We start from the raw sequence: 25,935 nt of genomic DNA, 5'->3' as shown, positions 1-25,935 counted from the left end.
AGTAATGATTAGAGCAAAAAAAGTGTACTCTTGGTGTGAATCTTTCATCTGGAAATGATCCTATTCACACTTTGTGGAACTGCCCTTCACTGTGAACTGAAACTTTGTAAGTGGTGATAGCAGGATATGCATTTGAAAAAGTGTTTTTTTATATGTATAGTAAGAATATTGCAGAGCAGAAAAAAAACAAGCATCCAGGGAGACAAGAAAGCGCTGGTCTATTGGGGGGCAGGAGAGTGGGTTGGTTTGTTATTGTTGGTTTTGACAACCTTCTTCTGCCAAAGAAAGCATACATTAGATCTTATGTATTTTTTTTTTTAATTCATTGTTCTTAGCTGCTATTATTTTTGGATGCACCTTGCTATTCTGTCTTCCCTCAAACATGTCGCTTGCCCAGTGCTCCAAAACTCAGTAGTCATTTTTGAGGAACAAAAAGCTGACCTTTTTTTGCGGGAGATGCCAGCATACTTAGGAAAGAATCAGTGACTCAACATTGATATACTGCCATTATGATGAGCAATTGGTATCTCGCAGGACAGAGGGGAGGCTGGGGAGCTACCTGGGGAAGAACAAAAACTGGCAAGTATGAAGGCTTCTAGGCCTCTGTCCTAGTAACAGAACTGTCACTTGCTAAAGTATCTCCTCCTTCCTTATATTGCCATGACACAGAAAAGTAGCAGGTTTTACTAGGTTAGTATGTGACTGCTTTTTTCCGTATGTACTTGTGCTTCAAAATAGGTCAAGAGCAGAGAACTGGAGTTGTGCTAACATGGTGTTTTCAGTCAAAAAATGTCATGGATTTGGCTGAGATGGAGTTAATTTTCCTTTCAGTAACTGGTACAATGCTGTGTCTCAGGTTTAGTATACAAATAATGTTGATCACACTGATGTTTTTAGTTGTAGCTAGGCAATGCTTATTCGAAGTCAAGGACTTTTCAGTTTCTCAGGCCCTGCCAGCAAGAAGGCTGGAGGGGCACAAGAAATTGGGACAGGACAGCCGACCTAGTTCAAAGGGATATTCCATACCATAAAATGTCACGCTGGGTATATAAATGGGGGGAGGTAGCCAGGGCTGGCTGATCACTGCTCAGGGACTGGCTGGGCACTGGTCAGCGGGTGGTGAGGAACTGTATTGCGCATCACTTGGTTTTTTTCCTCTCCTTCCCTTTGGATTTTATTCCTCTCCCCTTCTCCCTCCTTTTCATTACAATTACTGTTGTTTTTATTATTGGGTTTTATTGTATTTTATGTTACTTCAAGTATTAAATTCTACTTATCTCAGCCCTTGGCTTTTACCTCTTTCCCACTTCTCCTCCCTGTGCTACCAGAGGAGGGGGGAAGTAAGCCAGAAGCTGTGTGGTGGTCAGTTGCTAGCTCCAGTTAAACCACGGCAAAGTGTTTTGAGGTTTTGCTGGTTACTTTATTGCAAGTATCTCTCTTATTTTGATACGTAGCTCTTGTCTTTATATTGAATTGACATGTAAATCCTGTTTTACTTTCATTAACTTCACTACAGTACCACTTCAGGTTCTTCTTAGGTTTTCTGATATAGAACCATAAGTTTTTTATCTTTAGAACTAAACATACTGCTGACAAAAAAGGCAATAAGTATTAGTAGTGATTTTTGTTTCTTAATGGCAAAATACTAACCTGAAGGATTTCAGATCTGGTTATCAAGTATACTATAGGTACTGTTTGTGTAAGTTAAGCCTCAGGTAACAGTCCGTAGCTGTGTATATAATGTGTTATAAAACATATAGCCCCTGGACTTTGTCTGTTAATAGAACTGTGAAACCTTGCTTTTGGGCCAAATACGACATTTTTATGTGTTTGTGGTGCTGATTTCTATATTAGTTGGCTTCTTAATCTGCAGTGAGTTTTGGATATCTTACGACAAAGGCTATGGGCTGGGACCTAACATCTGTATGAAGTTGCAGCTTTTTCAGAAACTCCCTTGTGTGACTACTTTTGTGTTACAGTAGTTTGCTGTGCTCCTGTTCCTCACTTGCAAAATGAGGATCGTCACACTTGGTGTTGACAAGAGTGGAGATGTTTAGATGCCCTGAGTTCAGTAGAGCATGACTTCCAACTCCTTGACTAGCTGTCTAGGTTTTGGGGGTTTTTTTTGTAATTGGAGCATTGCCCTGTAACTTCAAGGGATTAGTCAGAACACTAGGAGCACAGAGAATCCGCGGTGTGGAGGGAGAGCCAATTAATGCCTGCGATGTATAGAGAGCAGAGTCCATGCCATTCTGTGTGGTTCTTGGAGAACCTGGTTTTCAGAATTTTTTCAGTGTGCCTTTGCCTGGACATTTGTACGTGCAACCTATGTAGTGTAGTAAGGCTTTCATCACCCACCTCTCATCCATCAGTTTATTCCTTATCTTCATAGATTATGATCATAAAACTCACATGCAGCCTTGAGTTGTCTAGACTCTCCCAGTGTTTGCAACTTGATGTGTTGCAGCACTGCAGCTATTTTTGAGGAATTTGCCACCTGGTTTGGTGCTGGTAATTGGTCCTTGTAAACAGAACTTCCTCTTATGTGATACAATAGCGGATCGAAGGTATGGAAGTGTTTCTTTGGTTCCAGTGAGAGATCTACATTCATTACTGTTTGTAAAAGGTCTCAAGCCTTAATCTGTGGTTAAGGTTGGCTGAAAAACAGTCTTAGAGTTTCTTTAGCTTCTTTGTGTCTTGAATTAATTAGTATGGGAAGCAAGTTATTCTAGGATTCGGAAAAACTTGAGAGCTTCTCTTGCGTTATAGGAACGCTGCTAATGGTTGCTCCTGATAACGCTTCTCCTGTGCTGCCTAGAATGATGCTTTTTTTTTTTTTCTTTTAGGACACAGCTATTTATTCTGGCATCTGGTTTAAGAGTACGTTCTAGAAATGATTGCTTTGGAATTGCTGGACTTTGATATCTACTTCCAGAAAGACTTTCCAGACTCTCCCAAAACCTCTAGTTTAGGGAATGGGGGCTCATCATCTAACAAGTTTTCAAACTGCAGTAACTGGAGGTGGGCAGGATGAATCTAGGGGAGAATTAACTTCAGAACAATGTGGCTGTTTTAACCATAACTGCATCAGTATTCTGTGGCAGTACAGTTCTTTTTGTTCAAGTCTTCAATGGAAATAGGTTGTTCTTTTAAAAGTTTACAAGCTATTTTCTTTTTAGATGCAGGTTAATTTGCTATTCTGTTTACATAATTGGTACATAAACCCCGTATTAATAGAGCACACACAGATCCAGGGTTTGGCAATACTTAATGTATTCATTTACTAGATGTGGTGAATTATTTAAGACAAAATGCCTCCATACTTCACATGCTGCTTTCAAAGGCCACTTAACTTTAACTGCCATTTAATTTTCATGGAATTTGGGCTTCGTAATCATCTGAGTATTTTTTTAGTATGTCAGTTAGACCTGCATTGTTAGCTACTGCTTTTTCTTTTCTTAAAACACATTGAAATGTGGCTTCACCTGCATAATACATAGCTAGGTTCTGTTTTGTTAAGCTGTAGGGAATCTTAAGATCTTTCAGAAAATTTCTAAATCACGTCAGTTGATAGCTACTTTCAGTGCCTCAGTCCCTGAATTTGCTGCTGCTCCATTTCTGATTGAGTGGCAAGTCAGTGAAGTCTGAAGAGACAAGGAGATAAGGAGGAAACTGGGGCAAAGCTTAGTTTCTGTTGGGGCATATAACTGTTTTTGATACTGAAAGGGTTAGAATGTCAGTTCTTTGAAGGGTGAGGAGGACAACAGAGTCATGGTGATGGCTTTATAAACACTCTTTTCTCCCCTTTTTAAATTCATTGTTACAAGATTTCTTTAAAAATACGAAGTGTCATTCATACACCATTGGAAGATCTCGTAGCCAGAAGAATATGGGCAATACAGCTATACCGTTAGATCTGACTACTTGTGCTGTTAGCACTGAACTGCTAGAAAACTTTATGCAGCCATAAAGCATGAACTTCATGATCTCTAATTCATGCATTGATAAAGAAAATGTTAAAAAGATAAATAAGCTTTAATTCAAAGAAGGAAAAGAATGTAATACAGTATGAGGAAATTGAAAGGAATATTTAGACAGCACCCGTTTTCCACTAACGGCATCATATTAATGAATTTGTTGGTGACTACTTGCATGGAGTGATCTTACCTTTAGAGAAGACTGCGAAGGCTTGAGTAAAACCTGCTCAGAAAAGTGAACAGCTGTTACAGTATATCTTTGATACCTGTTGGGGGCAGGGTTTGGGTTTTGCGTGTGCATGTGCGCATGTACTCAGTGTTTTGTTTGAGTTTTACCTACTCCAGGTTAAACTCTGAGCATTGATATAGTTGTTAGTTTTTAATCTATTTTTTCCTTTGCAGCGCCCACTGGTTTTTGGCTGTCATCTGTTTTCCTGGTTTAGAAAAACCCAGGTATGAACCAAATCCCAACTATCATGAAAATGCTGCAACACAGATAAAATCTTCCTCATCAGATGGAGAGAGCAACACACCATCTCCTTTGCCAAATGAATTAGATGCACAAAACTCACCTTCCAAGTCCACAGCAAAGAAGACGTTGACCAAAAAGTATAATACAGCTTTAATTGACCCAAACACTGAAACAGAAGACAGTGAGTCTTCATGTTGTAGAAGAAGTCCTTGCAGGGGAAAAAGTGCTTTCAAAAAACTAAATCAAATAGACAGTGATCTGGAAGATCCTAACACTGTGGAATCAGCATGCCCTAAACTGGACCATAGGACTCCGGATGAAAACGGTATACAGGGTGAATTCACAACTGCTAGCCAGTCTATGGGTATGTAATTGTAAAAATATGCACGTTTTAATGAAAAATTCTGAGATTTCACATCTGTCAGTACTTCTGCAGGGTATAAACTTCATACTTTGAAAGTTCGTTATGTGGCTGAATTTTGAGTGCTTACAGTATAAGTAATTTATAGCCATTGCTTATAAAATGTTTTTGTGGCTATTGAGACAACTTTCATGGCAAAGGGCAGGAGATAAAACACTGTTTTCCTAAACCAGATTAATTTTTTAGTTGTGTGACCTTTTTTCACACAAAATCATTTTGTAGATACTGCTTTGCATCACTTAAGACTGTGATCATTAAGGAAAGACTAATAGTTGACCATGGATCCTCATAATGTATGTGTGTGGGAGAACTAAATTAAAAATTGAGTGAGCAACTTTAATGTCAGCGTCTTCTAGCATCTGAGGTTTTTCTTCCACACCATTAAGTTCTTTAATGTCCTGGTAGGAAGTATGTAAAAAGAATAAGATGAAAATGATCTTAAAAAAAAATTTAAAGATCTCACATGACCTCCATTTAGAGAGGCTTTCTCCATTCATTGCCGCTGTGGAGGCTGATTTCAGTGATCTGGAACAGTTTGTACCAAAGTGAACAAAGGAGCTGACATACTTTTAAAGGAAGATGAAGGAATTAGGAAAAGATTGTTTTCCCTGCCCGCTGCGAGATTTGGAACCCTTTGAGGCATGAAGTATGAAACATCTAGTCATGCAAAAACTGTACTTTAGTAACCGATACTATTCCTGCTGGCTTAATTTATACAGTAAGTAATTGCATAGGTTACAGTACAAAATCTGAAAATATTATCAGTCATGCAGTATAATCTGTATACTGCAGGCCTTTACAATTTCAATATCTTTGTGAGTATAAACACTGTCCTACTTTCTATTGTAAATTTATTCATTTGTGATAACATTGTCACTTCTAGAAGGTCTTGTTGGCGGAGCTTGGGCGTATGTGTAGATCTGCTGTTGTTTGAATTGATTTTTTCATTTTATGTGTGATTGTTACTGTTTTTATGATGTTGCTGCTGTAAGATATGGTGTCATGTCTTGGATGCTGCTACTGTTACGTGTCTGTAATTAGTTGGAACACCTTTTATGATGTCTATTTTTGCAGGGATTACATTTCTTTTTGTACAGCTGCATTGTATTGGTGGCTGATGGTCATTCTATTGCTGACTAAAACACTCAGACTTTTGCTCAGCTGTTGCAGATGATGTACCCTTTCATTAACACCGACATTCTTACAGGTCACAGTCCTGGTTTAAGGATGAGATTCAACTTGAGATTGACACAAAGCATACGGTTAGGCAGCTAAATTTAAATGTGCTGTGTATCTAAACTTCCATTTCAACCAGATGGAAGATGGGGATGTAGGCCTTGGGTTTTCTGCCCAGCCTTCAGCTGTTGCTCCAGAAGGGTGTGAGTCTTGACTCTGCCAAATCCATACATATCTCCTGGATATCCTAGGATATCAGAAGACAGCAGTTGCTTCTGATGGTGTAGTCAATGAAACCAAGAGACCGTGTCCTCTCATCCATACTCAGCAGACATAGAGTAGTTCTTCAGTTGAGTATCTCTGTGCTCTGAATATGGGCTCTACTGGTGAGCCCTTAGATGCCTACTGTGCATGGGAACCTAAAGTTAGATGTCTTGATCCCAGACTAAATTCTGGTGTTGGACTTGTAAATCAGTAGGAGTTGATATCTAAATAACGTTGAGGAAATCACAGATTTATTTTTTTATTATTACTTACCTAATCGTCTTTTTATTGCTCAGTTCTTGTATGAGATACGATTCTTCTCAATACCAATTTTTATTTTTTAGGAATCTCAGCAATGAGTCACATTAATACATGGCCTACTTCTTGTGCTAAGGTCTTTTCAAAGATACTGAGTAAGACTAATTCCCAAGTTTTTGTCCCTATGGAACTCCACTAGTGACCTCTTTCCAAAGTTACTTCAACTTCTCTGTTAAATTGTTCTCAAATTCAGGTCTTAGCCATTTTTTCCACTAGCTAGTCCATTGCCCTATTTACTGTTCTTACAGAAATTCTGGTTTTCTTTAGTATGTCCTCCACTGACACCATAACCAGCACTTTTATTTCTGTCATTGTTTATATATATTATATAGTCCTTTTCTAGGAGAAGTTTTCTTATGAAGGTTTCAGGTTTTGCTGGCATGAGTTATCAATTTTTGACTTATTTCACAGAATGGTCAGAGTTGGAAGGGACCTCTGGAGATCTTCTAGTCCCACCCCCTGCTAGAGCAGGTTTGCCTAGAGCAGGATGCACAAAATTGCTTCCATGCAGGTTTTGAATGTTTTGAAGGAGACCCCATACCCTCTCTGGGCAGCCTGTTCCAGTGCTCTGTCACCCTCAAAGTAAAGAACTTTTTCCTCATGTTCAGATGGAACTTCTTGTGTTGCAGTTGGTGCCCGTTGCCCCTTGTCCTGTCACTGGGCACCACTGAAAGGAGCCTGGCCCCGTCCTCTTGACACCTGCCTTTAAGATATTAGTGGACATTGATCAGATCCCCTCTCAGTTTTCTCCTCTCCAGGCTACACAGCCCCGGCTCTCTCAGCCTTTCCTCAGAAGGGAGATGCTCCAGTCCCCTCATCACCTTGGTATCCCACCACTGGGCCCTCTCCAGCAGTTCCCTGTCTCTCTTGAACTGGGGAGCCCAGAACTGGACACAGGGCTGCAGGTGTGGCTTCACCAGGGCAGAGCGAGGGGGACGATAACTTCCCTCAACCTGCTGGCCACGCTGCTCCCAATGCCCCCCAGGGTCCTTCTTGGCCACCGGGACACACAGCTGGCTCATGGGCAGCTTGCTGTCCCCCAGAACCCCCAGGTCCTTCTCCGCAGAGCTGCCTTCCAGCAGGTCACCCCTGGCCTGTGCTGGTGCAGGGGTTGTCCCTCCCCAGGTGCAGGACCTTACACTTGCCTTTGTTGAGCTTCATTAGGTTCCTCTCCTCCCAGCTCTCCAGCCTGTCCAGGTCTCGCTGAATGGCAGCGCAGCCTCCTGGTGTGTCAGCCACTCCTCCCAGCTTTGTACCATCAGCAAACCTGCTGAGGGTGCGCTCTGTCCCTTCAGCCAGGCCACTGATGAATAAGTTGAGCAATTTCCACAGAGTTTATTATTTTTTCCCTCCAAATCTGTTCTGAAGTCTTGCATGGCAGTCTAGTAAGACTAGCGAGACCATAGCTGTCTGCATCTGCTTCTTTCACAGGTATGGCTATAACATTCATTATTCTTTATTTCTTCTGCTGCTGTTTCCCAAGCAACTAAATACATAGAGGGAGTAGGGAGTAAATTTATAGATACTCTTTTTATGTAGCAAATTGTTAAGTTTCACAAACATTTCTAAGCTGCTGCTCCCAGAAGAGCTGATCCTGCATTCAACCCTCCCCAGCAGCGTGTTCGCAAGCTGCGTTTTCCCTTTTACCAGCACAAGTCTTCGTATTAACGGCACAGCGAATCTGATCAAGCAAGTGATTCAGGTTAAAAAATATTAAGCTTGTGACTGTCTTTCTCAGTCTGGTCCTATCTGTGTGGAAGCATTCAGTGTTATGGAAGGAAGCAGCTAGGGATGGGAATAAGGAGTTATAGTAAGGGACCAGATGAGACTGACCCTTCTGGTAGCAGTACCGATTCATACTGTTGTAGAGACTTAATTGAACTACAGGGTAATTTCATGGTGGGTTTTAGTCTAGGTCTCTAGAATTTTTTTTTTGGTATTTCTCAAATAAGAACATTTTCTGCTGTGTTACTTGGAAAAGAAATTTCACTTTCGTTCATACGAGTAAAATATGTCAGCTGTATCCGTTATTGTGAGCAATCCTGAGGAAATTTGAGATATTTATTTAAATTTAGTTTGCTCTTCAGTGATGACATAGTATTTGATGATTAAATATACTGCTGTCTGTGATTGATACAGATGGATTGCACAAAATCAGGCTAAGCTACAGTGAAGACTCAGCTGATGGCAGTAAACTAAATGAAGATGAGCTTATAGATTTTTCTGAAGACCAAGATAACCAGGTAAAGAATTTAGCAATTTTATTTGGGAAATGTGAACTGTTGTGTTGCATTTTGAATGGGCAGCTTAAAAGCTGTATACATATTGTAAATGTGCATTTTTTAAAGCTGCTTTTCTTTTCAAGTGTCAAATCCAAAGCACTGGCTACCTACAAAAACTTGCAAATTAGCTGAGAGGAGGGCGTTGTGCATTTGTTCATTAAACTGTTTAATAGGACACTGCTGTACTGATCCTGCGTTTAGTTTTGTGAGTCTTTTGCATAATGGCAATATTATGCAATTATTTTAGTGGAAACTCTGGAAGTTAATACATTTCTGTTTTATCTGTCAGACCCAAGAACAAGTTTGTCAGCTTTCAGCTGCATTTTCTGGACATAAAGAGATGCATTTGTAACTAGTTGCTACGCTGCTGTTTGATTTCATTGGTGCTTCTCCTGATCAAATTTAAACAGCAGGGATTTATAATCAAGCAGTGTTCTCGTTCAAGTTGCAAGATGCTTAGATTTTAGAGCTGTGGAAAGACTGATCATTAAAATGTCCTTTACTGACTCACTGCCAGGTATGAGGGCACGATTCCATAGGCCTGTTGCTTCCACAGTGTATATTCAGTGTGAGCAAGCTAGGAGTTACATGTTTACTATTCTTCCTAATTGGCCTTCCTGTTCGTGTTCCAGGTGTATGACTCCAAGTTGTCCGAAATAAAGAGTCGGAGACTATCAGATATACAGTCTAGGAATTACCTATTTTTCACCTCTGAGTCTAGAACAAAAATTATTTCCCAAAGTCTCCAGCTATTTGCAGTGGCTTCCAAATAGTATGTTTATGTATGCATACATATAAAAGCCTCAGTTTATGTTGAAACCTAAATGCTTTTCATGTAGACTCAACCCACCTCTCCTGTCATGCCACTTGCCCAAACAATCTGTGATTCTCACCTGACAGAAGTGCCTTTTTTGTCTATTTTGTAGCAATTAAGAGTTGCCTGGAGATGGGAGGCTGAGGAGTAGAATGTTTCCAATCAAGTACGGGGCATGAAGGCAGGGAAGAAAGCAAGCACATGGCCAACTGTGTTCCTTGAGAGGAGGAAAAGATACCAAATTTCATGGTTGCAGTGTAGCTTAGAACTTAACTGAGGCTGAAGCTGTTACTGATATCATGTAGAATGCACAAAGCAAGTACAGAAATGGTAGAACATGACAAGCTGAGTGCACTTTCTCATCTGCCAAAAATGGAGCTGAGGCTGCAACAGAAACAAGTGTATTAGGAACTAGGCGGTAGTTTCTGATATGATAACATCTTCATGGCATAGCACAAGGATTTCAGTCATAGGATCCTATGTGTTAGTGATGTGTACATAATTCTCACCAAAAATTTCACAAACCATGCTGATACAGAGGTTCCTATTTTTGGAAAGCATCTCTTTCCCTATTACGTAATGGTCTGCAGTAATAATGGTGAACTCAGTAGAAGGGTAAGAAACTAAGTCATTGGGATACTTTTAGATACAATAACTTAGTGGTTTTGTTCATAAAACTTCCATACTCTTCATAGCAATCAATACTGAAATCAAAAGGTCAAAGAATATTCCGAGGTTTGTGGCATGGCTGTTCTTGTACCCTGGTCTATGTAATAATGGCAGTCTTAATTTCCCTTGCCCTAAGAACCAAGTTGTTTCATTCTGGAGCTGAGATCAGATTTTGCTTCTGAGTTCATTGCAGTTCTTGTCTCATTTCATCTAGAAGTTACGATACTTGAAACCACCAAGTAAATTTCCAGTAATCATTAGCAAGGGGGAAAGTGTTGCCAATTTGGATTATAAGCAAATAATGGAGTTGCACTTCTTTTAATCCAGGGATGCTTTAAAAAGATCAGTTGCAGTTTTTTTCTAGTTTCAGCAGTCATTAAATAAATAGCACCATTCACTCCATGTCATTCCAGCATGGATTTGAGAAACTGTGTGACTAAAAGTTGGTAATGCAAACTTTACAAACAGGAATGGTTTCAGATTAAAGGTACCATTTCTTTATTAAACTTATGTTATTTGTCTTCAATAAAAAGTGTAAGTATAGCAATAATTTCTTTTGCATCCGTTTGAAAAACAATATTAGCTTTACTACACCTGTAAACGTGTTGCTTCTATAGGAAGACAGTAGCGATGATGGCGGCCTTGTAGATGATAACTGTAATTCAGAAATGGGACAATGGCACCTGAAGCCTACTATCTGCAAACAGTAAGTATTAAAACAGTTAAAATGGATATTTCATAAAAGTTTATGGAACTTTAAAAGCAGTATTTGTGGGAAATGGTCATACATCAGTTTCAAACACCTTAATCAGGATGTTATTAGTGTTTGAGAGAGGATTTTATACTTCGTAGTATCATCTTCAGTGAGCAGAAAATTAATGAATGAAACTGCTAGAGTAATAACATGGTTTGGGATTAGATTCCTACAAAAAGAAGCCGCAGAAGTATCAAATGTGTTCAAATGTATCCTTCTATATTAAAAAGCAGTTAAATGCCTTTAAAATAATTAAATTAATATTAAAGAAAACCTTTGTCACCACTCAGATTAGTACAGAAAAATGGGATAAAGTATTATTAATACTTTAACGTTTAACTGCCCCCATTCTTTATCTAAATGTGTTCTAGCTGTTTCTTTTTATTGTCTCTGTTTTTAGGATTACTCTTCTCTCTCTCTCTATCTCTCTCTATCTCTCTCTCTCTCTCTCTCTGTTCTTAGGATTATTTTTTCTCTAATAAGAGTGTTCCACAGTACTAAATTCAGTTACATTTTATTGACTTTTTAAGCTGTTCTGGATTTGAAAACCCTTAAAATTTATTCTTTGATGTTTGGAACCCAGAAATTCTTAATAATCATTGATTGCAGTTGCTTGCATTTTGGTGTGACAGAAACACATTATTGCAAATCCAGAAACATTGCTACTAGTATTGCTGTCTTGACAGTTTCCTTTGTATTTTTTCACAATGTATTTATCCATTTTTATATTTCCTTCTTCATCAGTGTAATGGTAGCTAGAAAGGTAAAGACTTTCACAATATGTTCTTATGGTGCAGAATAAAATTATACGTGATAATGGAATGTTTATGACATCTTAATACATTTTCATGAAAGGGTAAAAATCCATCTGTGTTGTGAGTTCTAAGAATATTTATGAGCTTCTGATGATAGCTTGGCTATGTTTGTCCTATTCTGATGATGGATTATCTGTATGTAATACTTCCCACAATATTATAGTCCAAACATGAAATTTAGTAAGATGTTTGACACTGAAGTATCAAACGTCATTAAGGGTGCTTAAATGCTTTACGATTAGAATATTTTTAAATTACTTCTATATGGAAAAGAAAATTAACCTTGAAAAGGCTTTTACTACTTCCCCTTCCCTCCCCCCCCCCCCCCTCCAGGTGATGAGTTGTGCACTTTTGAAGAGTGTTGCCTATCTAATAACTGTTTTTTATCAGAAATTTAACCAAGTACAAGTAAAAGCAAACATTATTCCAGTAATTATATGCTTATATCTAAAAAATTTGCATAATTTGTAAATGCAAACACATCTACACATAAATGCATGCAGGTATTTGTCTGAATTTACTGCTTTCTAGAAATGATACCTTGTTTAAGTGCATGTGTATTATTGTTAGAAAAAAGAAAACAGAGCTTTGTGAAAAGTAATCTACATCCTGTTCATCCCTTAAAATATGTCTTGCATCTAGTCCTGAGATTCTGAACTCTGGTATCGGCTTTGATGTATAAATCCAGCTGTTGCATATAAGGCAGCTGGTATGACTGTTAGCATTTTTAGCTACTGCAAAGGTAGCATCCTCTGCATTAAGTGATGGGATGTAAGCACCTGTAGTATGCAAGAGAGTGTTCAAGCAGACTTGGTTCTCTAGAGAATGTTTGTTTATAGGTACATTATTTCTCTAAAGTCTTTCAAGTTGAGTGCCTGTGTGTTCTGTGCATAACTGTCAGCTACATTTCAGATTCATTGGCTGGGATCACTTGTTGAACATGCATACCTGGTGTCATCTTAGGTGCTGTGGACTGTACTATCTGTCCTCCAGCTGCTACTCCAGAAGGATGTTTATGGGTTCTGTGCCTTACTTTCTAAGTTTCTTGCCAGTGTCCCAGATACCTTGTACATTAAAAAAGGGCATTAGACACCTGAGGGGGTGTTAAGCAATTAGCTTTTACCTGTAACAAATCCGTTCAGTTTGACAGTGCTGTATTTTCTTGGTACATTCGTAAGTGTATTTCATATATGGTTAAATCTAAAGATAACTTTGCATTTAGCTATCAGAGTTAGGGGATTATAGCAGCCCTGGCAAAACTTCATAGTATTGATCTAGTTTTGTTCAAGGTCGCCCCACAAACTATTTCATAGCTAGTTCTGTAACATTGTGTTTTCGGAACTACTGTAAAATACTGTGTACTTAAAAATTCCCTTCTGTCTTAGGCCCTGCATTTTGCTTATGGACTCACTTAGAGGCCCTTCCCGGTCAAATGTTGTGAAAACACTAAGAGAGTAAGTTTTGTATTTGTGGGTGGTTGTTTTTTCACTAGGTTTTTTTTTGGGGTGGGTGGTGGTGTGGTGGTGTTGCAAAATTCTTCAAGAAAAAGAATTTTTAATTTGCATGGTCTTTTATCATAGATATTTAGAGGTGGAATGGGAAGTCAGGAAAGGCAACAAAAGAAGCTTTTCCAAAGATGTCATGAAAGGTTCCAACCCAAAAGTGCCACAACAGAACAACTTCAGCGATTGTGGAGTGTACATACTGCAGTATGTGGAGAGCTTTTTTGAGGTATGTATACCTGTTTGTGTAACGTTTTTTGTCTCCTGCAGCAATCAAATCTGAGCTATTAAAAGTACTGCAATTATAAAAGGCTCCTAGTGTAGCTTTTATACCTATTTGTTAGTTATGCATTATAAACTAATTTATACATTAGCATACATAATAATGAATACTTTTTCAAAAATAAACGATCATTTTTAGTTGTATGTATGTATCAGAAATCAGAAGCCATGGAATTTTCTGAGAGAATACATTTAGAGTCTTCCTTTGTGTTTATATAGTGAGTATCCTTTAATATTAGCAAGGAAGTACCGGAGTTCAAATTTGAGTTAAAAATCTAAAGATGCAGCACAAAAAGCTTGTTTTTTTCTCCCTAAGAACTGTGACTATGAATAAATCAGTTAATATGATGCAGCTGTTTTTTCAACTTGCAAGAGAGCATGTAAGTGGAATCATTACAGCTAAATGCCAGATCTTGATTCCATTGAAGAAATTGGTTAAAGTCCTACTTACTTAAACTGTCTTGGTCTTCAAGTTACAGCTCCTTTGAGAAGTAGTGGAGGCATTAGCACCTTTAGGTCTAGGTTGGGAGGAGAAATGATGGTCAAGTGAGATGTTGCCTGCATGGGACAGTAACTCGGTTTACAGTCCACAGTACTTTAAAGCACTGTTCCTAAACTGTCCTGTAACCAAGCCTTTCCTGGGAAGGCTGGTGGTTTCTTCTCCATTCCACTACCCTCCCCTCATTCATACTTTCTGTAAGAGCAGCAGGGCTTTAGCAGAGTGCATTCACACAAATCGAAGCCTAAAAGCTTTTGGTTTACTGCTGAGTCCTTGAGAGCTTAGAACCATCCTAGAGTGCTTCCTGTTTTGTACACGGGGGATGTAAGAAGCAAGCAAGTTTTCGTGCTCTTAGCCCCTTCTTTCTTGTGAATTGACTGCTGAACTACGTCAGGCTGAATCCCTTGTCCCGCCTGGTCTTGCAAGGGTGCAGCAGCTTTGTCTGCCAGGGAATAGGGATATGGCACGTAAGCGTGTCAGATGGCAAATCACAAGGTATTGTCAGAAGTCACCGTAGTGGGAGAGGAAAACCTGTACTGGCTGCATGGTACTTGACTGCCTTACAGTTACTGAACTGATAATTTCAGCTGATCATATATTTGAAAATTTTCACAAAGTCTCATTGTTTTCAGCAGCTGTACAAACTGAATGGGGAGGGTGCCTAATTTGACATTTGTGGACTATTCAGGCACAACCTTTTCTTTGTGGATTTAATTCAAGTATCATCTTGTTAATAATAAGGGTTGAAATCGTGGCGAGTGTTTTGGTTTTTTTTTTAAATCAAAGACTTTGTTTGACAGGGTAGGCAGTGTAATGAGGAGCATACCTGCCGGCTGGCACAGCGGGTACTCTCGTTCAGTCAGCACCGTGCCTGTTCGCAAAGGGACGGCTCTGAGCTGCCGCATGGTGGCCCCCAGTTCCCTCCGGCGGTGCTGGGGACTGGGTTAACTGGGGAGGGGGTGGGGGGTGAGTTACTGGGCTGCCGCCGCCGTGGGGATGCGTGGGGGGCGGACGGACCGGGGCCCCGGTCCGGCCGCCCCCCGCGCATCCCCACGGCGGCCCCCAAAAAGCCCTAGTTAAGGATGTGCTCAGATTAATTTGAAATATCTTTCTGGTTTTGGTACAAACACTAATTAGGTTTTGTTAATGTTCTTACGCCTCTGTCTAGCCTATTTCATAATCGAAACAGTGGGAAAACTTGTTCAGTTTTTGCCCGTGGTTTTCTGCATCTTTAGTGTCATTCTTCTGAAGTCTGCCTACTTCTGGCGTTAAGTAGCTTCATTGGCAAAATCAAGTTAAACGGGGGGGGTTGTTGCTGCATTATCTACTTGATGTTCTGTTTGGAGTAATGTGGCTAGTGCAACATTAGGCATTGAGATCTGCAGAATGCCACTGGGTTTTTTTCCCAAGTAGCCTTGCTAGTGTTAGCTCAATGGATGAATGCAATTCACTCTTAAATAACCCTGTTAATGATGTAAACTGGAATACACAAAGGGAGGCATTTTCTTTGAGAGAAAACACTATTCTACAAACTGTTGTTTGGTTAGGGTGAAATTGTTGTAGTGTCACAGAAGTGACGTAGATGATGTCTGATAATAATCATTCTTTCAATTCTTTGGATGATTTACCTGTAGCAAGAAATCAGAATGTAAGTATAAAAAGTGCTCGTGGCAGCCAGGGGCTTTTCATAGGCCCTATTTTCTAGGGTGAAATGTAAAACTGACTTTCCTAGTTGGCTGTGGTCCTAAAGATATTTATAAGAACAGGAGTATTTAGCAAGAAATTCCTGAACAGCTCTAGATTTTGATGCTAGTCATCCTTAAAAAAAAAAAGTACTATGCCATTACAATAATAATTTTGTTTAAAAAATAGAACAATTTTAAGCATTTATGCAGTCAAATGCTTTATCTTGAAAGATGTAGAAAAATGAGTAATTTGGATGCTTTTATAAGCAGATCTTGATGAATCTTGATCAAGTGATCTTGATGAATGTTACTCTGTAACGTACTGAAGCTTGATATATTTTATCTTAATTGAACATGTACAAAACACACAAATTGTAGGAATTTTGTTCTATGCTGATGGAATGAGGTGAGCAAGAATGTACTTTTCCTTTCTACAGTTCTCTCCAGTCCTTTCGGGGATAACTGCTTACTGTAATATCCAAATGACCTTTCTTTTCAGAATCCCATTGTGAGTTTTGAGCTACCAATGAACTTAACAGACTGGTTTCCACGCCCAAGAATGAAAACCAAAAGAGAAGAAATACGAAAAATAATCCTGAAGCTACAGGAACAGCAGAACAAGGAAAAGAAGGGACAAAAGGACCCAGGTTCAATGGAAAGATCTTTGCAGGAAAAAACAGAACAGCTTATCAACAGCAGCTCAGACTGAATGTTGTATCTGTTGCATGTTAGCCCCACAATCAAAACTGAAATATACATTTTTGTCTGCCCAGACTAAAGATTTGGCATATTCTCTGCTCAGAGTTACTTGGGAATGTTTAATGCCTGTATAAATGTGTGTCATAAAATGATATAATTCCCACAAAGATGTGTATTAAGTAAGCAAGTCTGTACATATGTTAATGAGGCCAACTTTTTCAGCATTTGTAATTACTTTTTTTCCACTTGTTAGGGAGCTTTTGTTATGTATTTCTGTTAATAGAACTTAAATAGCAACTTCTAAACATAAAGCAAATAAAGAAAATATTTATAGGATAAAATGGTTAACTTTTTCTTTTTCAGTAAAGTTGTAATGTTACAGGCTTAAGTAACACATAGGGGAATGATTTGATAGTGAGATAATTAATTCATATTTTGACCCTATTTAGTTGCCCTTTACAAGATTATTCTGCTTGCGCTACAAACAGTAATTATGGGTAAGTGTCTCAATGTACCATGGCCTCAGAGAGGGTGATTCCCATCCTCCCAGTATCTAAGTGTAGGCAGTGTAATAGTTAATAGGACTGCTTCAGATTTGGGGTTTTAAAAGATACGCATTGCAATTAAAATTCCACCCTTGCTTTAGTGGGACGGGCTAGGGAAAGGGAGAATGCTCTTTGACCAGAGATGACTATTCAAACAGTATTATAAAAGTGGTTTCATTGAAGTGATCTTGAGTGATACTATTAAATCATATTTTGTGGATCCCAATTGTTGTACAGGTGTATTTTGAGACTTTCTTCATTATAAAATTGTATTTTGGTAAGTGTACTTGGAATAGCAGATTGCCCACATTACATTTTCTATGTTACAATTCTGAATGTTACATTCATATGTGCTTTATCTAAGTAATGAACATTTAAAAAGAAAAAAGTGTATGATTACTATTTTTTGTAATATCCACGCAAAAAACCAAAATACCAGTGTTCATTGCTTGCTTGTTTGTTCTTGGCTTTAGGTAGCATCAGACTAATGTTGGGATTTGTTTGGATATTTCCAGTGTATTTTGATTTTACAATAATCTTAAATTGCCATTGTTGCTTAAACTGCAAACATGGCCTTTTATCCTGGTTATAGAAAGGCTTTGGTATTTCAGATGAGGAAAGTAAGAGATGGTTCCTGAAAGGATATTTATATATCCAATGTTCTGCTAATACAGATATCTTTCAAGGGAACCAGAAACTGTGTCTTCCCAGGAAGGAATCTGTTGGCGGAAGAGGGGGACCTTCTGTCCCTCCTTGCAGATAGTATTTTTCTCTCATCATTTTTCTACTGGGAATGTTATTTGTCGTTCCCTTCTCCCAAAGAGAAGCAGCAGAAAATTCATTGGCTGGACTCTGTGTCCCCTGGGATAAACCTTTATACACAAGATCAAGTCTGACCCAGTACTTCAGGGTCTCCATGAGTTTTCATTCTCACTAAACCCTGAAAACACAGCTGCTGACAACGTTACCGCCAGGGCATTTCTGCACAGGTGGCTCTCTCTGGATCCCTCTGTTTAAAAAGGGGGGTACACTCACAAAGGCGATACAACCATGGGCTGCTAACCTTTTGCGCAAATAACCTGTGAGATTTTTGGGGAGTTGTTCATTCCCTCATCTCTTTCTTCTCGCATGGACCCTGGGCCCCATGGAGAACATGTAAGCACCACATATATATGTTATGTTGGAGATGACTTCTACACAGGTTTCTTGTTGGAAGTATATGGGGGCAATCTTCGGGACTACAAATTAAATACACAATGTGCACACCTCCGAGTTGTTTCCTTCATCAGATTTATCCAGTGTTCTTGCCACTGTTGGGGAAAATCTAAAACAGTTTCAGATTGTTTCCCTGCACGGTCTTGTATATCTGGCTTTCGTGCAGCTGACATACTGGAAGAGTAGTTTATACAAATGCAAGTAAATCAGTGATTTAGATCTTGTAGGGAAGGAAGGAAAATAATTTCTTGGAAATACAGAGGAGAGACAATTGCAAACGGAATGTATTCCTTCCCAGTCTTGCCTTTCCCAGTGGTATATTCTAATCATACGGAATATATCCAAATTTGATCAATAGCATAGTCGGTTTTCCTTTTTCTAACGTTTGTGATGCAGGTTCAAAATTTGATGCTGTAGAACTGTTTGGTTTTCTTGCTAGGAATGGCCTGGTGCTTCCTCCTTTTCCTTCCTCTTTCCTGTCCTCCCCTTCTTCCGTCCTCCCCTCCCCCCTTTTTCAAAGCTGTGAAGAAAGTGTTTGATTTGTTATCATTTAATGTTAAAGGTCTCGAGATCTTCAGTCATATACAGCAAGCTAATATACATGTTAAATATAGGAAACTTATTTTTTTAATAAAATGTGATGTTAATAGAAAAAACCCACAGAATTAAGAATTGAGTTATTTGAAACCTTACTGGCTTGGTTTAAAAAGCTCGCTACCACATGTGCTTGTTAGATATTTGTTCTCAACGTAATGGTTCGGCTACGCTACGGTGTTTTGCGGTCTGACAAGGAGTTTTACCAGTGAACTTTCTGAGCCGGATTTATTCAGTGCAAGTTAGTGAGGTAGGGACTAGATATGTTTATTTCATAATTCTGTGACAACACATACAGTCTAAGGAAAGTACAAATTGTATATTCCTTTATAAGATTTAAGATTACAAATGCTTTAAAAGTAGCACAACTGTGTTCTGCAGTATAAGGTGTCAGATGGCTACCTCATGAAACGTATCTGTTGGTATTGTTTTTCACATCGGGTAGAATAACAGTTAAGAATTCTTATAAAAGTTTTAGATTACTTAGCATAAAAAATGCATGTACTTCTGGTGCACATTTGCAGGATAGCTGCAAAAGCAGAAGAGACATCTAAGTAGTCCCTTGTGACATTCCTATTTTTCTTGCTTAAGAAGCTGAGCAGGCTCTTCAAAGACCAGAGACTTTAAACAGAACGACTGTGTTGTTGATTTTTGAGGTTGCACTGCATTCTTGCCTTGGGAGAATCTAACTTCCAAAACACTCAGTAAAGAAAGAGTTGGAAAAATCAAGCAACTTTACACCATGATGAGAAAACCATGCTGTTGATTTTTTTTGTTTTGTTACTGTATTGCATAGCAAATGGGTAAAGCAGAACAAGAAGCTTTTGCATGTATGATTTTTTCATTCTTGTTAACATAGTTTCTCTGAAAATTGGAGTGAACTACTAGACTTTTCTGATGAACAAACTGCAGCAGCTTACCTATCCACTGTAATTTTTTACTCAGATTTTTAAGTAGAATGTGTTTTCAGTCACCGGTTATAAAAGCTTCATATTGCCCTTCATTGATAACATGGTACTCATGTTTTGGCATGTGAAAAGAAGAGATAGCTATAAAGGTGCTTGTTCTTTGGAGCCCTGATTCTTGGGGCCACAATGATCAAGAGGTACCAGAGTCTAGATAAAAGATCTTATTTCATTGTGGTATGACACTTTTTGTAACTGTCTGTCTCCAATTCTACATACCCAGTACCCCTAAAGAACCTCTATGCAATGACTTAGGTTCACAAAGGTACTTCATCTCCCCCAAGTCTTTTGACTCTTCCCATCTACTTCTGGAAATCAAAGGGGAGCCGATGCTACAAACCACAACTCTGAAACAGTGGGTGAGGTAGCAGCCGTTTTACTTACCTTTCACCAGCATATTTTTAAACTAAATCTTTTCTCCTTAACTCAACCATGCCTGCTCAACAATGTGACGAAACGTGTGTTTTGTAGGCTCCGGTCTGATTAAGTGAGGATGTGATCTGGAAAGTGGCTCTTTTCTCTGTTGATTTGGCTAGATTTTAACAGGCTAGATTTTGCTTGCTCTTAACAAATTTGTATTTGCACCTATGCAAACCTGTGGTTACAAAAGGAAACTTGGTAACGTACGCCATACCTTAGGGATTCTTTATTCAGTTGTGCAAGTAGTTGCTAGCTGCAACCTAGATTCAAACAGCCAGGCTGTTTCTTGGGGGTTTTTGTTTGGGCTTTTTGTCGTCTTCATCCCTCCTTGTTCTGTTGGGTATTGTGATCAGATTCTCTCTAGGGTTCTTTGGGGTATGACTTTACCCAAAACAATCATCAGTATGTCACGGTAAGTAATTCAGGAGAGGGAAGAAGGATTACTATTACTCTTCTTTTAAGTAAAAGATTCCTGTATATGAGAAAAACAGCAGCAGCAAAAAAGCTGGATGTACTTATAAGTAGATAGTCAAATCCACGTAGTGTATGTGTCCCTTTGCACAATATCATAGATTTAGGTTGTATTTACAAATTCCATCATCAGGACCAGATTCTCTTTTACTGTAAGCTGACTGAATACTGAATACATATAAGGTTAGCGGGAGACAGACTAGTTTCTTTCAGCTCAGCATTGGTTCCCCTGTAAGCTGTGAGGAGTCCCCATAAGAGAAAAGCACACTGCTCCAGCCAGCCTGAGCTTCTGCTGGGCTGAGTCTGTTTAGATTTTGGTCTTTAACCCAGAAATTAAAGCATGTTAGATTTCCACAGTGGTTTAACTTAGTGAAATTTACCAACTGTTTACACAAACCTGTATCTGCTTAACCGTATTTCTAAGTTTGAGAACTCGGTTTACTTTTGCACATAGACTGATGCCAACTAAAAAGATATATATACACTGAATATAACTAAGTAGACTGATGCCAACTCCCAGCAGTAGTTTGCAAACTGTTAACACAAACCTCTACCCCTGTTGTCCTCCAAATATAACAGTTTTTAAATCAAGCTCTGTGACAGTGCTTGTTTACATCAGGTTCTCCTTCCTAACTCAGATTTCGTAAAAATAATGTGTTTCCCTTCTTTTTGTATGTATGTAAGGAGGAGTACGGTGGTAGCCTGGATAGGGACTTCAGTATATATTGGACCAAACCTACAATATTAATTGGTTGTAATAATAATAATAATCAGGAAATGGTTGGGAATTTAAAGCTCTAGGATGTGTGCACTATTTACGCGGCAGGCTGAAAACAGTGATTATTGTAGGTCTAGAAAACTTCATATTCTATAGCTTCAGGCCTCGAAGTGTATTTCATACTATAGATCAGTAATATACCAGATGGTGGCTCGGTTCTGTAATACAAGCAAATCAGGCAGGCTAACCCCAAAAGAGGACTATTAAAAGCATGACAAGTTTCTCACAGAAAATTACACTAAATACACTGGAATGCAAACAAATGGAATGTGTTTCTTACTTAAATGTTCCTTGGTTCTGAAACCTAAACTGCTTTGTAAACAATATTGTAATAAGATCTGCCCGTGTTACAAAAGGGCAATAAAAGGCCATGAGAAGTTGCACAGCTTCCTCCCATCCTACATGACTTCTAGACTACAAAACTCTAGACTCCCATCCTTCTAGAATTCAAACAAAATTTGCACTGACTCCTTCCATGGCAAATGAATGTTTAGGTTCCAGGATCAAGAAGAAATTTGTAACAAACATCTGGATTAATGTGTTGAATGTGTTTGTATGGACAGCTTATGATATGATATTTAATTGGAAAGTGATACAGCTGCTTAGCCCAGGGAAACCGAGCCTTTGTTTTGCAAAGGCAGTGTTCCCTGACTGAATTTATTAGGGGTTTTTTTGCTCTATACTTTACTGTACAGTCATTTGTGTGAACTTTTCATTCTACTCTCAATTATTCTCAGTCTTTCATATCTAGTGAATTAAGTCAGATGCAGTATAGTCAGCCTGATTTCAGTATCTAACTTGCATCTGTGTATCTCAGTATCTCAGTCATCTGTGTAAAGCAAGTAAGTTCTCCAAGTCAAATGAGGTTCCCTTTTTCATAGGGACATTGTCTAATTCCAATGTTTTTATTTAGACACTTAATTATTCTGGCCAGTTAGGAGCTAGACAGGGTAAACTTGGCTTCACTCTGTATCTTGTCTGCAGTCAGTGTTGCTCGATGTCATTAACTCCGTTTTGCAAATTGAGTGCTGAAGTTCAGGGAAAGAGGTTAAAAGCATTTTAGTTTAACTAGGCTAAGCTACCCTAACTAAACTGCTGAAATTGATGGTCCAGCTACTCTCACTTGTGACTGTTGAAAAGAAAGCTTAAAAAAAGGTGCTTGCTGTTTACTTAGCTACTTGAAGAGAGAGACCGATTTTGTGGTTAGGAGGACTGTTTGCCTAGACTGGAATTTCGTTGACCTGAGATTGTCAGAAGCTAGATGTGCTTTCAAGTAGAACTTATCAAATATATTAGTTCTGTGATTAATTTTTTCTGTTTTTTCCTTATATGATGAGCTTCAGTTTGCATCCTGCATAGTCAGCTGCTATACCAAGCTCCTCCCATTTTTGAGCCAACGTGACACTAAATGACTGTGATCATCAGCCTGTCCATATAGTCAGAAATCCCCTGAGCTTAGGGGAGGAAATCTCGTTTGATTTCAAACTTACTTTTACCCACAGAGTTATCTTCATTTGTCTGAAAAGCTGACCATGCTAGGACGACCTGCTGTAGTATTCTGAATCCAGGAGGTGTGATTGTTTATGCCCAAAAGCCCCCATTTACTAGTATTTTCACTGAGTGTCCACGCTTGAGATGTCATTCTGCATCTGTTTCAGATATGTAGTTTCACAAGGAATTAACTAAGGGACTATCTTAAGTCTTTCCCACCTGGTTCCCATTATTAGAACTGTCTGTGAACAGATAAGTGATGCAGATTTAGTAAATTGAGTCAGAACTGGACAATTTGGCACTCCCTGAGCCAAGTAAGCACGCCAGAAGAGAATGCCATGCTGTAGCGTGTATTTAACTTCTCGGTGAGGATTGCCTTATGCTGTACTAAAATTCATACCACAAGGTGTTAAAGAGCTGGTGTGGAATTTAAGTGTGGGCGTGAAACCCAACTCAAAGGCTGCTCACTAGCAGGAGAGCACTCAGGTGAGGTTTAAGGTAATCTAGCTAGCACACGTACGGGAAGGGTGTGGGGAGGCAAGTTTAGTCTGCGCTTTTGCTAGCGTTCAAGCGCACGTGTAACTGCACTGCCAAGGAACAGAGACATGCTGACACAACGTGCCACTTTGACACCCTACTTTTCTGCCAAAGTATTGTTCTTCCTTCGTGCAGCAATGGTCCCAAGGCAAGTTTGTTGAGTGGTTTGCCCCGATGGATATCAGTGACAGAACCTACATCTTTGAGAATGGATTTATTCAATGAGCAATGTAAATTAAGCTGTCTCTGTTCTGTATAATAACCTCACAGTGATACGTGAGGGCTAGACAGCAGAGGTGTGCCTGCAAGAACTTTGCAGAATTTGATTCTTAGCAGCATTAGCAATCTTCCTTTTCGGCGTCGGAGTACATTCCTCACGCTGCCTTTTGCATTGAAACTATTTTTTATTTCTTCCTTCTTCTATTAACAAAGTGTAGGAGAGCCACAGCTGGACCCTCGTGTTTTGTGAATTAGATTACTGCCAGACCACCTCTGGTCCCTGCCCAAAGGTGTGGTAGAATTTCAAGGGGATCACTCATTGCTCTCTTTAACTTTTCTTGCCCAAGACTGGCTCAAAAGCCAAAGCTAAAAATGCCTAAAATGAAATGTCTGAAATGGAATGGAAGAAAAGTCCTCACAGTATGTTTAACAGGATACAATAATTTGGGAACATGCTAGATGAGCAGTGGCCTTTACAGAAAGATTTAAAGGTTAGTTACTATCCTCACAGAATTAACAACAAAAAAAAGTCTGCACTGAGAAGCTATCAGTACCGTGATCTACCATATCCATACTGAAGTTCATTTAACTGCAGGTGAGTAGCTTCTGCTCCGTGAAGGCAGCCCTAGGCCTGACATCCATCTGTAGGTTACTTATTTACTGCAGGCTAGTTCTGCATTTCAGATAGCCTGCAGTTATTTTATCAACAATAGCTGTTCATCTCTAGAAAGGAAGTCTACGTCAGTGATCACAGTGTGTGGCAAGGGGTGGGAGCAAGAAGCAAAAATGTAAAAAAAAAAAAAAGCTACGCTATGGTAATTGCTATTGTGTGTTATCTGTGTGGCTTTTACTGGGTTCTCGTTCCTACACTGCAGCTCCTCCCTGTCCTCCAGGTGAAATATCTAAACTGGTGGGGCCCATTCTACTTTTAATACGGGTGAGAGCGGGCCCATGATACCTTTGCCAGAGAGAAGCTTCAGCAGAAACAAAAGCAAATCTTCTCCGCAGAAACATGGGGCGTGTTGTACCAGGAATGGAATCCATCTCTCCTCAAACATCGGGATGACTCCAGGAATATCTTCCAGCTGCTCTGAGGTACTGTAATCTCATTTTCCTTTCCTCACCATTTGGGTCCTGTAGAATGAACGTGCTCACAAAAGTAAAACAAAAAGCAATAGACTTCAGAAGGATTATGAGTTGATGAGTTAGGGATTCCTCTTACCTCCTTTCACGCTATAATTTATGCAAGCCTGTTTCTCTGGAGCTACCCACAATTCAAAATAATCTATTTCCTTAATTGAATTATCCTTTGAAGAGAGGAAATAGAAAAATGGGGCCAGTCCAAGAGACTTACTCCCAGTCAAAAAAAACAGCTTCAGGAACTGGTTACACGTTGTTAGGGGTGGAAATGCAAAACCATGAACCTTCCTTAACTAATACATTGTCTGATAATGCAAAAGGAACTACTTACCAGTTGAAAGGAAACAGGAAGACTTCACGGAGGAGCTCTTGCCTTAAAACTTGTCTAAAATTTTGTAACTTGAACGAAGCTGTTGGAATACAGAAGGCATGTGGAAAAGTCAGAATATTAAAAAAATTAGGTGTGGGCAAAATAGGTGTTCATGTAAAGTCTACTGAAAGGAAAGAGCAAGGGAAAAAAAAAGGATCATTTCACAGCTGTCAAAATTAGAAAATTATGTATGTGCACATAACACTAAGTGAAAGGGAGCAGATAAAATAAGACTTACACACCAATTTCCAGTAAATAATTTACATGATAAGGAAATGAATGGTGCTTATCTAGACTAAGCCTCCTTTGAAAGAAACCAAAGGTTGATCCCGAAAGGAACGTCATCTTGCAATTGGTAAGCACACTACTGCTAAAAACCCAGCAAATTTTCTTGGTCTTTCTCTGCCTCTGAACATAAGCTGCTAGACTTTGAGCCAGTTAGAAATGTTCTTTGCAAACATATGAGCAAGCTATTCTTTATCCAGCCAAGTAGCAGATAAATTGTGCTGGCAGGGCTATGTTGGCAGCTACAGTGCCTATATTTGGAAACTCCGCATGGGT

General features: G+C 39.2%; 1 protein-coding gene across 6 annotated transcripts in view; it reads left to right on the top strand.

Annotated features, from left to right (window-relative positions):
- Nucleotides 1–17,503, top strand: part of SENP6 (SUMO specific peptidase 6) — a 91,628-nt gene extending 74,125 nt beyond the window's left edge. For all 6 annotated transcript variants that reach the window (XM_040597635.1, XM_040597637.1, XM_040597636.1 and 3 more), the window contains 6 exons: nt 4,380–4,813; nt 8,768–8,871; nt 11,011–11,099; nt 13,348–13,416; nt 13,543–13,693; nt 16,430–17,503. In XM_040597635.1, the coding sequence (XP_040453569.1) occupies nt 4,380–4,813; nt 8,768–8,871; nt 11,011–11,099; nt 13,348–13,416; nt 13,543–13,693; nt 16,430–16,639 (1,057 nt within the window). In that variant the 3' untranslated portion in view covers nt 16,640–17,503. The remainder of the gene's footprint in view (nt 1–4,379; nt 4,814–8,767; nt 8,872–11,010; nt 11,100–13,347; nt 13,417–13,542; nt 13,694–16,429) is intronic.
- Nucleotides 17,504–25,935: the final 8,432 nt, after the last annotated feature.

The sequence above is a fragment of the Falco naumanni genome, chromosome 6 (genome assembly GCF_017639655.2).
Source record: "Falco naumanni isolate bFalNau1 chromosome 6, bFalNau1.pat, whole genome shotgun sequence".
Lineage (NCBI taxonomy): Eukaryota > Metazoa > Chordata > Aves > Falconiformes > Falconidae > Falco > Falco naumanni.
This window is presented reverse-complemented; position numbering and strand designations above follow the sequence as displayed.